At 39.8% G+C, this 15,998-nt stretch overlaps 1 protein-coding gene across 2 annotated transcripts; it reads right to left on the bottom strand.

The window, feature by feature from the left end:
- Positions 1 to 781: 781 nt before the first annotated feature.
- tgs1 (trimethylguanosine synthase 1) lies at positions 782 to 15,418 on the bottom strand. Of its 2 annotated transcripts, none has more exons than XM_063886689.1 (15): positions 15,160 to 15,418; positions 14,976 to 15,040; positions 14,087 to 14,217; positions 13,907 to 13,991; positions 13,555 to 13,623; positions 11,929 to 12,462; positions 10,976 to 11,114; positions 9,931 to 10,017; positions 7,672 to 7,828; positions 6,241 to 6,562; positions 5,973 to 6,137; positions 4,686 to 4,832; positions 3,593 to 3,809; positions 2,388 to 2,466; positions 782 to 1,146 (listed from the first exon to the last, which is right to left on the bottom strand). In XM_063886689.1, the coding sequence occupies exons 1-15, from the start codon at positions 15,267 to 15,269 to the stop codon at positions 1,030 to 1,032; spliced, it is 2,424 nt and encodes an 807-aa protein (XP_063742759.1). In that variant the 5' UTR covers positions 15,270 to 15,418; the 3' UTR covers positions 782 to 1,029. The 2 variants fall into 2 exon arrangements, with proteins under 2 accessions (XP_063742759.1, XP_063742760.1); XM_063886690.1 differs by having other exon boundaries at positions 10,976 to 11,099.
- Between the last annotated feature and the right edge of the window lie 580 nt (positions 15,419 to 15,998).

The raw sequence follows: 15,998 nt of genomic DNA, 5'->3' as shown, positions 1-15,998 counted from the left end.
TCGGGGATCAATAAAGGTCAATCTTATGTTATTTTTTCTTATCTTACTATTAGTTCATTTTTCTAAAGGCTGGTCCAGTGCATCCTAAGCTAAATGAGATAACTAAGGATCCATTGAAGCTCCTTTCCTATCATAGAACATATGAACAGCTCTAATCTTGGCTGCCACTGAGGAACCTTCTTAAGCAAAGAAACCAATTTGACCGTAACCTTAAAGGGCAGTAGGTGGATAATGTACATAACGTGCTTGTGTTGAAATGTGATGTATTTATTCATGGCTAAATAAATGCTACAACTCCAAAAGTCCCTGTTTCTTCCTGCCCTCCTGCTGGTTGAAGTGATGGGCGTTAGCCTCAGAGTTAGCAACAACTTACCTCAGGCTGGTTTTTTGTTCAATAAAAGGTAACAGAAGATGGAGGAAGTTTGGGGAATAAGGAACATGTGAAACAATGTTTAACACAGAACAAGAGCAACATCACTTCAAGGCCTGTCTACCTCTGCACTTATCTGAAGGAGGATTTAACAAAGCTCTTTGAAATGTACAAGTTGTTTTGCATGCTTTCCTATCCATATGAATAGCTTCATCTATTTCCCAAAGAGAAATCACTTCTGACATGAAAAGTACAAACTGCTTAGATTATAGGTTTTTCTATTCAATGATAATGTATTAAGGTAAAGTAAGTGTCAAGTCATTGATGGGTTCCCTCTTCCCTATTCCACCTACGTTAAGAGCCTAGGAGTCACCGTGAAGTGCGTCACGTAATGTCATATCAACAACCCAGAACATTGTAGAAAAACATTTATTCTCTCTAATGCGCATTAAAAAAACAATAGTTAAAATATATAACATTTTTCAGGATGGTCTGAATCAGCCTATATTTGCATATTCCAAAGTTTAATGACAAAAGTATTTTAAAAGTATAAAAAAGTAATTCAATGGTTGTAATTTTAGGACTTCAATGGATTCCTAGAGACATTTGAGGAGTAGAAGTACACTCATTCAGAGGAAGAACAACTCAGGTTCGGTCCTTCACTCGCTGTCGGACTTTATCAAGCTGCCAAAGTAAGCCGTCACGGTCTTCAGCTTGTTGTTGAGGAAGTTCTGCTCCACCTCCACCTTCCCTCCGGCACCAGCCAGAGAGGCGATCTGTGCACACATACATACTATCAGAGAGCAGAGATGGCAAAAGTATGCATGTCCTTCACCCAAATACAGATACTCGTGTTTAAAAATACTCTGGCAAAAGATAAAGTATGGGTTTGAGATGTACCCAACTAAAAAGTAGTCATAACTACATATTGTTATAGAGTCAAGCTGGTAACTGGACCTCACTTTATATATATATAGAACATTAAAGAACTTCTATTTAAAACTGTAATTGTCATACATACACACCGAATAAGTTTTCTGTATGACATTAGTTTGAAATAGGCGCGCAACGACTACAATGACGCAATGACCACGCCACCAAACGCAGGTTAAAAGTAGAGTAACAAGCGTAATTTAGAAAGTAAAAAGTACAGGTAATAAAATGTATGTAAAAAATGAAAAAAGTAAAAGTAAGAAGTACAGAAAAAACACCAAAAAAGTATTTGTACTTCACTACTTCCAACCTGTCAGACAGTGAGTTAATAATGTTAAACCTGAAGGAAAGATAACACGCTGCTTGTTCCTTCCATTCAGTAATGTCACTAATGTTCTGGCTAACAACAGATCACGTGATCTCATATGTCAAACAAGCCTCTTACACGTTTAGATTATTATTGTATTTCCATCAAATATAATCTGAAACTGGGTCCGCAAAAGAAGCTGTACATCTGCAAGGGAGGATGATATCTTTGAAGCCATAAACTTAACTCACTAGATTACCAAATCCAAAAGGAAGACTTTGAACCTGATTGTGATTTTCAGTGTCATTTTTGGAAAAACGTCATGTCACCAGTAGATGACCCCCATATCTGCATCTCAGATTTAGAGAACATATATAAAAAGGTGCCATGGAAATGATTTCTTTAGCTAATAAAGAATTTATGCACCAGTACATTTAAAAAAAGAAACCTAATTGTATTAACCAATTCAGTATGTGCCTCAGATTAATGATTCATTTAGAAACAAATCTTACTTTAGGTGAAGTGGGAAAATGGCAGCACATTTGATATACATATCCACATTAATGCGCAAATGTGGTTTAATAATGTATTTCAATGTATGAAAAGAGATACCCATGCCTGACTCATGCCTGTTCCATCAGGTGTTTGGACCACAGTTGACCTGCTTATAGGTCCAGTTCTGGCAAGCAGTCATTTACTACAAACTATGTTAGTGTGCAATAAAATTGGCCATTCGACCTCTAATGCATCGAGACACACACAGACTGAAATACACACCTGATCCATGTCAGCATTCCGAGGCAGGAAGTACACAATGTTGTCTGATATCAGTTTGGCCAGGCGGAAAATCTGAAATGTGTCTACTGTTAAGGATGAAAGATTAGATTTAACGATATAAATATTTGTATTTTAAGCAACAGTTCGATCCCTATTCCTACAGTCTGCACAAGGAAGGATAATGAAGGTACCATTTCTCCATAAGGCATGGCAATCGGTATGTGGGTGTGTGTGTGTGTGTGTGTGTGTGTGTGTGTGTGTGTGTGTGTGCGTGCGTGTGTATGACTGAACATTAGATGAAATAATATGTTGAGTGTTTTTTTTTCTCATGCTAGAAAGGGTAGCTAGCCAGTTTGTTAGCTAGCCAATTTGTTAGCTAGCTAGACAACTTTAGCAAGCTAGCTAACAAACACATTGCCTCCAAATTAACTAGTAGGGGAGACTGGGGTCTGTTGCAACATCTGACTTTTTACTTTCAAATGTATGTTGGGAACAATATCTCATATATCTTTAAATTGTATGCGTAATTAACACACATGTACATTCAAAATATCAAAATTGTGTTGGACAAAACAGTCTCTGAGTAAATGCAAAAAAGGCTGGAACCCTCCCCAGTCTCCACTATTTATAAATGTCATCACTGGACCTTTTTCTAGCCTTCTGCTGAGAGTTAACCTTTGTAGTTCCCCACAGCAAAGCCATCTACACAGGGAAGCGGTGGAGTCCTTAATTACTTGCTCATATGTGATTTCAGGCCATTTCCTTATTTTGTCCTTCTAGCCAGTGCTGTATTTGATGTAAACCACCACATTTCCACGATGTAACTTTTGCTGTTCCAACGTTTAATTGATTGTTTACAATGCTGCTCCTGCTGAACTGGGAAGTGGACTCAACTAGAGCCGTAAGTGAAAAAGCAGGCGGAGCAACCCAAGGTCAATATTTGGCGGCAATCTTGCTTATAAAATATATTGTTGAAAGAATAGAATTGAAGAATTAAAAGTTTAAGGTTGCGGTGCAGACGGTGCATGGAATAAAAAGAGAACGTATTAAACAATGCATGCTATGAAACCTAGATAAAGGTTCAATGAAATGGAAACATCACTTTCAAGTTAAGACCAGACACAGATTTTAAACCCTACCTATAACCATGTTGGAGTCAACAGATAGAAATGATGAATAAGAATTAATCTACGTCAAAAGGATATCCATCAGGCTGCATCATGGTCTTGATGTCAAACACCTCTGCAGTCAGGTAGTCCGGCCCCCCCCATGGTGGTGAGAGGAAGACAACGTCGCCGAGGAGACGGGGTGCCAACTCAAGGAAGTCGCCCTGCACGAAGTCGATCCGGTCAGCGACGTTGTAAACCATGGCGTTGTGCCGCGCCAGGTCCAACCGCACTGGGTCGATGTCGATGGCAAGAACTGAGACGAGACCCAGGACAGGGAGACAGCAGGAGGGAGAGACAGAGAGGTTCTGATCGGGCTGAATAATGCTGACAGACAATGTAAAAAAAGCAAACAGGGTGGCTGTTCTATGGCTAAAATGTTTGTGTTAACTATTTCACTAAATGTTCTGTTGTATTATCTTTATACAAGATCCCTGTTATTTACTTTTGATTTAATTTAATTATAGAGCATTTCAATCTCAATTAATGCTGAAATGGTGATGATGCTTTGATTAAAACTCACATACATTATCAGAATAACCTTTTTAGCTGGATTACTTCAAACACCTATAAAAGCACTATAGGGTTAAAGCAGAATGCTGAAGCAAAGATAATAACAACAGAGCAGCCCACTGTGACAATGCATCTTTACCTTAAAGAGCTGATGTCCTACTTAATCTTTAACTGTCTTTCATTTAATGTTCAGCTGACGCTCCAGATGATAATGGTGACTAACTTGCTAGTGTTGGGTTATTGTTGGGCCATTATAAACCATAGCCAGCTGATGAAGCACTATTTGTAGAACTTTGAGATTATTTCTCGCATTTCAGCTACATAAATTGTAAATCAGCTTGTATTGTCATGACTGATTCAGATTATTATATTATACATACAAATAATAATTCAACACATGGGGGGAGCTTGATTGATTTAAATTAACTTCAACTTGTAGAAGTCAGCAGCAGAGAAAAAGACCATAATGACAAAAGAGCTGGGACCACACACACACACACACACCACACACCACACACCACACACCACACACCACACACCACACACCACACACCACACACCACACACACACACACACACACACACACACACACACACACACACACACACACACACACACCTCTCTTTCCAGCGAGGGCGAACTGGATGGCGTTTCCTCCAACTCCACAGAAGGCGTCTATGATCAGCTGAGCGTCGGGGAAGCTGTGCTCCACCCGGAGGGCGATGTGTTCTGCGATCCTCTCCGGCGTCACCGAGAACCAGCCCTCTGAAACACACAGCCAGGTGTGTGTCACACACAACCTCATGCATTTGCTGTGAAGGTCACCTATTATGCTAAATCCACTTTTCCATGTTCATGTCCCCTCTGTGTTCAGAGACCCCTTCTCTTTTTGTCCTGATCCATCTCTATAAAAACCTGAAAATCAGCTGATCAAATTGTGGCCACTTTGTGATGTCACAATGTACTTTTGGGTTGTGCGACCATTAGCCAATAACCAACCAAGGTAACCCCCGCCCACCTTTTTACCTGGATCTCCTCCTAGAGCACCATTGTATTTCTTTAAACCAATCGTCTCTCAGAGGGGCGTGGCCAGCAGCAGCTCATTAGCATTTAAAGCTACAGATAAGAATCAGCACTTTTGGAACAGGGCTGAAACAGAGGGGTTTATGGAATGCTGCAATGATCTGTTTGGTGTTTCAGCAAATCAGAGACATGTTTTGTATATACAGTATCTGAGACCTGGAATATATTGTTGAAAAAGAGTATAATAGGGGACCTTTAAAGCATTTCCTGAAGTGCCAGTTGAATGAATGAAACAATGTTATGAAATGTGAGGCTGTTTTGAACCCACAAAACAGAGTGAAGGAGCTCTGATTGTTTTTTAGAAATTCAATATGCCTAGACTCAGGGACAGTTTTACCCAGAAGGCAACAGGACTGCTGGCTAGAGAGCTCTTTAAAGTTCACGGACTTGTGTACACACATACATATAATAACAATATACAGTATTGTATGCACTTGTACAGTGGTTCATTTATATTCTATTTATGTTACATGTATATACTTTAATACTTTACTTATTTTTGCTTTTAACCTGCACTATTGTGTCATTTGCACCGTACTCTTGCACTATATTATTTCTATTTATTTGTGCAATTTTGTATTTCTTTTAACATTTTAAGTATGTTATATGTTGCCCTGTTGGAGGACTTAATATGATCATTGCCAAAACTATGCTTTAGCTAAAGCGCATAAAAAAACCTTTGAATCAGGAATAAAGACTAATTATCGTCACTGTATAAAACTAAACGGATTTGTTATACATTAAATGTTATTTACATGAGGGAATAGATTACTTTTTTTTAAATCACTAATGACTCATAACTGAGTGCAGAGTGGAACTGACCTCGGTCCAGCCGGATCCCCTCATCGAAGCGAGAGAAGAGTCTGTAGCGCTGAGCCCAGTATTTAGCCAGCTGCGGCTCCGCTGCCATCTCTGCCGGAACTGGCTGTTTCCTGCCGCGCTTACTCCTCTTGTTCTTCGGCTTCTTCTTGTTCTTCACAGCCGACTCTACACACTCATTCAGACAGACACACACACATTATAAGACCACACCAATTCTCACCGGAAAAACCAAGCCTTTGCCATTCCAATCATCTGCTGCTTCTCTCACCACTGTGGCCTTCAGGAGCGTCAGACATGAGGAAGTCAGGGATTTCCAGACAGCTTAAGGGTTTGTCGGGCTGCTCCTCCTCTCTCTCACTCTCCACAGTCCCAGAGGCGCTGGTTTTCTCTGCATCTAAAATGGACATCAAATCGGAACTATCTCCTTCCTCAGCCTCCTCATCTCCTTCCTCAGCGTCCTTATATCCTTCCTCAGCCTCCTTATCTCCTTCCTCAGCTTCTGGTTCTTGTGTGCCTCCTCTTCCCCTCTCCCCTTGGTCACATGGAGTCACCTGAGTCTCTTTCCAGTTCTTTTCAAGGAAGTTTTTCACCTGTGGAACAAACATTTTTCATATCATTAGTATTCTATGTAACATTGAAATTGATCAATAAAAAAACATTCATTTCTGACTGACATTGATTACCCATATCTAACCTTCTCGTCTTCTGCATTTCATGTGGAGCAAGATGTGATTTCAATTCTCTAATGTTGTTGCAGTGGGATGGAGTTCAGTTTGAAATATTGTGATGTAGCATTAAAACAACAGGGCGTAATTATAGTATGGAATCAAATGAAGGATTTTGGAGACATACTGTATGTAAGGGCTGGATATACAAATGTGCGCTGTTGTTTATTCAATAAATGTGAGGTAAATACTCTATTCTCACCTAAACCATCTGCTTTCTTGAGGCCTCACCACTATCAATTCAAACACATTTATTTCCTACATATTAATGTATTTGAAAGACTTTCAGTATATGGTTTGAGCAACCAGAAAGACCAACCATTCAAGAGGAAGTGGTCTTCATATTGGAAGATGGAAGATATCTTTCCCAAAAATAAAAGTAACAGAACGACTCTCCGATTTCTGTCAAAGTTACAGTAAGTAGAAAGAATATCCACAATGACAATAAAGTTGGTTCAAAATAAAGAAAACTATCTGTAGGATCCATGAGTCCTACACTGTGGTCTGTGATGGTTTATGTTGTTTGGCTTAATGTTTTAAACATCATCAGTTATTATGTTGTGAGGGCAATGTGTTGTTTCATGGGTCACATGGTGTGTGTGTGTGTGTGTGTGTGTGTGTGTGTGTGTGTGTGTGTGTGTATTATTCTGATAATAACTTTGTGCACGTTGTAACATTTGTTCATTTTTATTAAATTAACATTTCTTCAACGTATTTTCGAGCTCAGCTATTAATTTTTGACAGCTCTTCTTACAAAGCCAACTTTGAGTTTGTGGCTACAATGTCATTTAAGTGACATTTTGTCCTAAAATTAAAAGCAGCAAACTGGTGAGTATACAGTACAGTGGGTAGAATGCGTCATGTTGCATATGATCCTCTGTTGTTACCTAATGTTCATCATCACGTGACTAAGATGGAGTACATTGAGAATGTTAGGCCTGACTGAAACACAGAAATGGGTTCCCAGCAGGTACCTTGTGGAGGGTGGTTCTGTTCTGCGGCCGTGTGTGGTCTCCACCCGCCTCACAGAACCTGGTGTGTTTGTTGACGCTGCGGGCTGCTCCTTTAGTCAACCACTGCCTTGGACGCTTCTGAGCAGGACCGCCTTTAAAGCTCAACACGCTTTGGAACCTGACACACACACACACCACACCACACCACACACCACACACCACACACACACACACACACACACACACACACACACACACACACACACACACACACACACACACACACACACACACACACACATTATACCAGCTGGAGTCTGTTGCCGGAGCTGTCCAAGCCTCGGCACATAGTCCAATAATCTTCCGTATCAGCCTCGCACTTCTTCAACAATGTATATATTTAGATACTTGCATGCTTCACTTATAGAAAACACTGCAGCATAACAAATCAAACACCCACAGCCAGACAGCAGCCAGTGTTACAGAGGTATGACTTCATTATTAATCTAGCCCTATATAGTACATATCCACCCACCCACCCATCCATCCATCCATCCATCCATCCATCCGGTTGCATTTAACTTTAAAGTGTAACATTTGGAATGTAGTGTTCTGTTATTATTCCTGTCGTTTGTTTTATTGTGTAGCTGTAATTTGTACATTAGCAGGATTATGGCATTCATGTGGTTACATCTCACAATGTGTTTAATTTATTATTTTAATAGTTATTTGTAGATCAAACAGTAATACATTGGATTTCTCTGTCCAATATTTAACCTTACATTCTGTTGCTGTATATTTAATTGTATGTACATGTACATAGAATCCTGCATCTAATTGGTCACTTTCAACATTCCAGGCATAATTAAGCTTATTGTATTCATTTATTTTTCTGGCATGTTTATATGCAACATAACCTGCACTATTTTATTCTAATGTATCCTACTCTGTTTCAATTTGCACTATTTTTCTTATTTTTCATATTTTCTTATGTTCTATTTATGATATGTTGGATTGTTGGAGGAGCTCAGGACCTACGATTTTCATTGCCATATCTACACTGTAACTACTGTGCATTTATTAATAAAAACCCTTGAACCTTATAGCACAACTGGTAATTGTATTTAACTTGTAAATTATAGTAAGAAGTGTATTTAAATGCGCAAGGGCAATAATAATAATTGTATCCCTCACACCAAAAATTGAATATGATAAATAATTGTGATCTCGATATTGATTAAAATAAACAATATCATGTTGTCCTTAATCAGCAGGATAATGTTTACTGATTGGGTTCACATGAGAAAACACGAGAAGCTAATGTTGCTAACATAGAGTTGTAGAAGAGGCTAAGATGCGCCCTGGTAACCTGGGGTTATGCGAACCGCTGTGCATAACCCCACTGTGCTTTGCAGACTCATCCTCATCAGTCCTGCTGCCTGCAGATGCTAACAGACAGACAGACAGACAGACAGACAGACAGACAGACAGACAGACAGACAGACAGACAGACAGACAGACAGACAGACAGACAGACAGACAGACAGACACATATCCTCCTCAATTATAAATAAAGGAACTTACAATGTGAGAGCATTAAAAGGAGGCCATAGAAAATCCACTGCCATTACATGTTATGATATCAATGTGTGAGTCAAGTGTCTTAGAAATATATAAATACATAGTTAAGATATTAGATATTGTCAGCTCGCACTCTTCACCTGAGAATGCATTCCTTTATTGTGAATGTGTATAAACCAGTGTGTCTAGTTTGGAGCTTTGGGTTAAGATGTGGGACCTTAACATGTGTGTTCCTCCATGGTCTGATATATTCACACAGAGGGAGTTACAACCTTTAACCACTTTCAATAATAACGTTTTTTCTTGTTTTAAAACATACTAATGGCACAGTGTTTTTGCTGTCCCTGAATGGTGAGAAGGATTTACATGGTGAGGTGAAAGAGGAAAAAGAGACACAGTGCTCCAACTAGTATTCAGGGAACAAAGTCATTTTCCACGTTGAGGGATAAATAACGTGTGTGTCTGTCTGTCCGTCCGTCCGTCTGTCTATCAGTAAAAAAGAGTACAGCAACAAAACATCTGTAGCTACTTGTCAAAGAGCTGCAGCTGTATCCATCATGCAGTAAAACATCTGTAAACATCACTGTGTGTCTGCAGAAGAACAGATGATGGTGGAAGCTCTCTGCTGACATACTTCAGTACGGTTTTAAAGACAGCGCCTATAGAGCAGCCTGTGTGTGAACAGAAGCATGAACTCACAGAGGCTCGGGGTTGTGTTTGAGGCCCAGTTTACTCCAGGCTTCCTCAGGGGTCAGGTTGGGGCTCTCCTCCACATCCAGCTCATGACTGTAAACAGAGAACAATGCTTTAACATATACATATGATTACATCTTTATTATTTGCTATTATTGATAGAACTATATCGTGGATGATAATTTTGTTCGCATTTCTTTTTGCAAAAAGTTGCTTCAGTAAAAATTCAAAAGGAAAAACTGTTAGAGGGGCCCAATTCTGCTTTTTGGGGTGTTCCCTCTCCTGTAGTGTGTTCCATAGTGCATGTAAATGGTCTGCAAAGGCAAAAATCCCTGTGTCCCCCAGAAGGAGCTTCTCTCACACACTCGCCCCCTACCTGAAATGCCTCCATTGGACTCCTTGGTTTACTTCAGTAACACAGTGACATCACTATGTAACACTTGCGCTTCTATTGGCTAGCGCTCCAACACATTGTACGTGATAGGCTAAGGGGCGGGACATCTTTAAGCAGTAGACTGATCACAACAGAGCCGGCCAGCTAACCAATCAGAGCAGACTGGGCTCTGGTTTCAGACAGAGGGTGAAAAGAGGTGCTGCAGCACAGGAAGTATGAGAGAAATAAAGAGCTTTATGAACATTAAAGTATGGAGACATGTCCCAGGAGAGGCAGAAAATACTGATATACACCTGAAAATTAGCATAATATGTCCTCTTTAAGCTAAGAAAATATTGAAACCACCAGCATTAGAGAGATATGAATACTGGAGTTAACATTTCATGTCTCTTTGAAGTCATAAATGTGCCAACCATCCATTTCTGGAACATGGTTGAAGTATTCTCATAAATAAAAGTGTGCCAAGATATTATTCCTCACATTGATTTAAAAAAAAGACAAGTTAACTAACTCTCCTCCTGCCCATTTCAACCACAGTTGTTAATTTCCACCTATTAACAGAGGTCATTTGTACCCTTTGACCCCTCCTAACAGTGCGCTAGCCTCAAGGCGGCTTCTTTTGTGACAATCCTCAGCAAACAAACAGCAGGAACTCACCTGCGTTTCACCTCAGCACCTCCTCCTACTGGGGGTTTGCCATCATCGTCATCCTCTTCTCCATTTGACATTGTTTTCCTGTCGCCACGCTGTCTGTCAGCGCCGCCAGGAGCATGCTGGGAATCTGAGTCAAATATACCTGATATTACCAGCACACAACATACACATTTGGTCTATTAGCATTTTTGCCAAACCCTCGCTACAACCCTAATATTTTAGAAATGCACAGGGCAAAAAGCAGAGTATTACCAGAACATTTACAACAGCTGTTCCTGTTTGGATCAGGCAATGAAGACCGTAGAAGGAGATTTTATTCTAAGCATCCTTATGCACAGACTACTTTAAAACAGATGAGTATTTTGGTGGTTGGTGTAAAACGGTGGAATTATCAACAAAATGATCTAAAGAATTGTATAGAAATGTTTCAGTTAATGAACTTGTATAAATTAAGAAAAATGGGAATAAATGAAGCAGAATGTGAATAAGTTATGAACTTTGCATTGGAAAAGATTTGTGATGTCTGTTCCTTGATCGTGTGTTTTGGTGTCGTTTTGTTTCTTCCCCTTAACTGCCAAGTGGGAACTAAGTATTATGTAAGTTTTTGTGTTTCTTGTATTTTCCCAAGACAGTAATGACTGGCTGTGACTAAGAAAACATGAAGAACATTCTATTTATTTTGAGAAAGGGGCAGGTAATATACGATTATTTTGTTGTCCCTGCTCCTTTTATGGGTATGATGTGTTACAGAGTCATGTTTTGTAAATAAGTGTTATACGTTGAGTTTGTATATACCATGAACGGAACAAATAAAGCAGTTTGAATATTGCACCAGCCTATCACTCACACACACACACACACACACACACACACACACACACACACACACACACACACACACACACACACACACACACACACACACACACACACACACACACACACACACACATTACCTGTTTGTTGAACTGTGTTTCCCTGTGAGGAGGAGGCAGCATGTCTCCGGTGATCACTTCCCCCATCAGAAGGACGATCAGAGATACAAGGCTCTCTCTCTGACTGCTGTCTGAGGTCACACACACTCACACACTGCGTGTCCGTCTCTGAGTCACTCGCTGATCTCACACCTGCTGCTATCGTGCAGCTCTGTGCAAACAGATCCTTCAGACCCTCAGCATCGTCACGAAGAGCCTCATCTCTCTGCCGGTTCTCAGTCTGTCCATCCCTCCTTTCCTCTGTCTCTGTGCCTCCCACCAACCCCGCTGCTGCGTCTCCCCCAGTGTCCCCCTCACAGGCAGACTGCTCTGTGGTCCACCCCTGTGCTGCCCAGTATGAGTACTGCTCCCAGTATGAGTAGTATGTCTCTGCAGCGTGTGTGTCCCAGGCAGCTTTAGTGTGTGGGTCCTCCCAGGGAGCAGTCCCTAATCCTGGGTCGGTCTCTGGAAGCTTCTCCAACCAGCTGCTCCACAGCAGAGCTTCCCCCTGTTGAGCTTCAGGGAATTAATCAAAATAGACAAGCACAATTTAATATGCGAGGTAAGAAATGGTTTGCTCTGAATCCTCTTTATCCCAAATACAAACTGGTGTCATGTGACCCGTGTTCCATTCATAGGTCACACAAAATGTAGCCACCCCAATGAACACAGAGCAAATTGAGCGAGAAAGCCTTGGAAAAGCTAGTTTCCTGCATAATTATACACCCCCTTTGTCATTATCCTTTTTTTGCAATATAATCTTGAATTGAATTGATATTTATTCGGTTTTTATGTAATCGGCCTACTCAAATAGTAAGAAGTGGTGATGTAAAACTAAAATTATATCTCATAGACTCCGTGTCACATATTGTGTCACTCAGGTGTTTAGTCAGACATGAGAGCAGCATGTGAAGTTGTCAGATCATTTGCATAAGAATGAATATATGACATGTATAGCCCCGGAAAAAATTAAGAGACCACTTCAGCATTATCATTTTCTCCTGTTTTATTTTTTAGGTATGTATTTGAGTTCAATTATTGTCTTTATTTTTTATTTTATTCTATGAAGTACTGACCATTTTTCTCTGTGTTGGAATTCAACAAACAATGGAATGGCTGCCATACACGTAGAGATAAAGATTTAAGAAACATTTGGAGTGGTCTCTTCATTTTTTCCGATTACCCCCAACACACACACCAGAACAACACAGACTAAGACACCACTGTTGTGCAATTACAAATTAACGTGCAATAATATCAACTTTTTTTTTAATATGTATATATGCATTAACACGTGTGTTCAATATGTACATTGGAAAATGTATTATGACTGTTACTTGTAAATTGAAATTACTTTTTAATTTGAAATATCATGCCCTTTCTTATAGTGTTTTATTTTGTGTCTCTATCTTCACTTTTGCTGTAACAATGTAAATTGTCCCCTCTGTTGGATGAATGCATGGAATCTGATTTTGATTAACAGAGGATGTCATTTTACATTTGCCGTTAGATGAGAGCATCTGTTTAAAACAAATGTGATATTGTAAAATAGGGAAAACATCAGATGCTATGTTCAGTGTCATGGTGCATGTGTGATGTCCTCTGTACCCCAGTATGTTTCCCAGCCGGCAGCTTGGGTCTCTTCAGTGGCTTCCTTCGTTGAATCACACGCTTCCACTGGGTCCAAAATCAAAAGGCAGAGTCAACATATTATTATGTTGTTATGAAATACTAATGGAACATTTCAAGTATAAAAACCACTTCGCATCATGAATAGACAAAGTGTTACGTTATGTAATAAACTTGATAAACTGATGCATATGATCAAATTACTGGGAGGAACCGGCTCAGTTTCATTTCTTTACTATTCACTCTTGAATTACCCATCCTGCTGGCCTCAGTAACCTGCCCTATGCATATTTGTAAACATGAATAATTACATTAGTCCTTCACATTTTACCTTTGTTGTCAACTTGTAGATTGTCTCCCTCCTCTTCAAGGGATTCTTCCAAACATGTGGCAGGCTTCCTGTTGGACCTCCTCCCCTGTCACATGACCACAACAAGCTCATTCAGCAACAGCACGTGCCCGTTAAAGTCAGTTACACAATATAAACAGCTACATGTGCTGCGAGACTCACCCCTCTCGTCTGTTTAGAGGAGCTAACAAAGGCCAGCGGCAGACCCATGTTGGCCATCAGCTGAGCCTCTTCATCCAACACCTCCTCCTCCACCTCCTCCTCTTCTTCTTCCTCCTCTCCATCATCTGCCTCTGTGAGGTGAGGATACAGATGGGGTAATGTTTTCACAACTTTTGATTCCACCCTGGTAGACACTGTTAAGCTTGAAAATGCCTCTGTATATTTTTGGGCTACTTCTGAGTGTGAACTCTCAAATTCAGGACTAGCTCACTCACCCACCACACTCCCCCCTTTGATTGTCATTGGGTTTGATATTCATTACAACAGTATTTAACTGATATAAGCATAAACCTTGCACCTTATATGCATATGTTTTTGAATCTGCACATTGTTCAAGTATATTAATAACAAGCTATACATTTATGTACATACAACAGTGTTTGTTATGTGAAACTATTGAAAGTGACCTCATGCACTGTACTACTCTTTGAAAGTTCGGTTTGGATGCAAATTGCATTTCATTGTATTTTGTGCAATGACATTAAAGTTGAATCAAATCTGATCAAAATCTATGCTACCTTTTTAATAACTGTTTATAAAAGACCAAGCATGGCATTTTGTAAATTGACCAAATCTTATTCTACTTCCCTTTTCATATACTTATAAACCTTTTTTTTCTTTTTAGTATGTCTTTATAATACATATTTTTTGAACAATCTTTTAAATAGTAATTTTCCCCCCTCTTTTTTCTACTTATTTCCTCTAAATTCTGACCTGATTCTCATTCTGGATGTGTGTGTGTGTGTGTGTGTGTGTGTGTGTGTGTGTGTGTGTGTGTGTGTGTGTGTGTGTGTGTGTGTTAACAGTTCTATAGAACTATTTAAGTTACCTTGGAGTGTGTCTGTCACATCATATGAGAGCAGTCTGTTGTCAGAGCGATACAGCTCCCGGTCCCTGCACACGGTCAGATAACACACACACAGCTGATGAAGACTTCCACATCTTCATCTGTTTCCATTTTCATCACACATGCACGTCAACATTTCACAACAGAGACTCTATGAGATGCTTACTGCACGAAGGCTATGGAGCAGAGGCAGTGGATCCTCTCCTCCTCCTCCTCCAGCTTCCTGCTGAAGAAGATCTCCGCGAGCAGCGTGACCCTGCTCCTCTCCAGCATCATGACTCAGCAGCTCTCAAAGACACAGCACCACGACCTCAATCGGTCCAAACAGTTGTTCAAGTCTGTGTCAAGAACAGCGTGGCTTCTTTTCAACATCTCACTCACGTTCAGGGAACTTCCGCTAGGACTGGCAGGGACAACATCGAGACTTCTGGTCACGCAATTTCAGAACAAAAGTGACAAATGCAAAAGAACACATTGTTGATGTATGTTGTGGCGGAATTTTAATATAAATCAAAAATAAAGCTAAACTAATTCGATTTCCTCAAATTGAGTCGTACTTTACAGTAGTAACACTTTTACGTTCTCTATATTGCTGCCCCATAAATACTGAAAGGTTAATTCAAACCTCTTAAATAGCGTATCAACAATATTCTATCATACTTGTTGATACAGAACTTGTGTTTATAGTTATTTAGGAAATTAAAAAAAACACCTGATGGCTCATTTATGTAGATTATTTTCTTGTAATTAGTTACTGTAACAGAAAGTCAGTCTACGTGACAACCAATTTTCATCAACTTTGTTACTTAATTAATGCATTTATTTATTGTTATTGTGTCATATAGACATTTTTATGTATGTCCATGTTTGTGTCATGTTGAAATATTGAATTGTTTATTGTATTCAAACCCCCACATTCAGTAAAAATAACATTTTGCTAAATTAAAGGATTTGGTTTTTGCGCTTTTATTTTGAAGGAGGTGTCTGTTGTTTTGCTGTCGAGCG

The sequence above is a fragment of the Eleginops maclovinus genome, chromosome 6, assembly GCF_036324505.1.
Source record: "Eleginops maclovinus isolate JMC-PN-2008 ecotype Puerto Natales chromosome 6, JC_Emac_rtc_rv5, whole genome shotgun sequence".
NCBI classification, from domain to species: Eukaryota; Metazoa; Chordata; class Actinopteri; order Perciformes; family Eleginopidae; genus Eleginops; species Eleginops maclovinus.
Note: the sequence above shows the minus strand (reverse complement) of the source record. Positions and strands in the feature narration are given on the sequence as shown.

Bases quoted from the DNA above. Each gene is read 5' to 3' on its own strand.
- tgs1 (XM_063886689.1), bottom strand. From the start codon at position 15,269: ATGATGCTGGAGAGGAGCAGGGTCACGCTGCTCGCGGAGATCTTCTTC. The intron at 13,624-13,906 runs GTAAAATGTGAA...TTTTGGACCCAG, and splicing joins TCTACAAGTTGACAACAAAG to TGGAAGCGTGTGATTCAACG. The intron at 2,467-3,592 runs ATATCCTTTTGA...AACAGTAGACAC, and splicing joins ACCATGATGCAGCCTGATGG to ATTTCAGATTTTCCGCCTGG.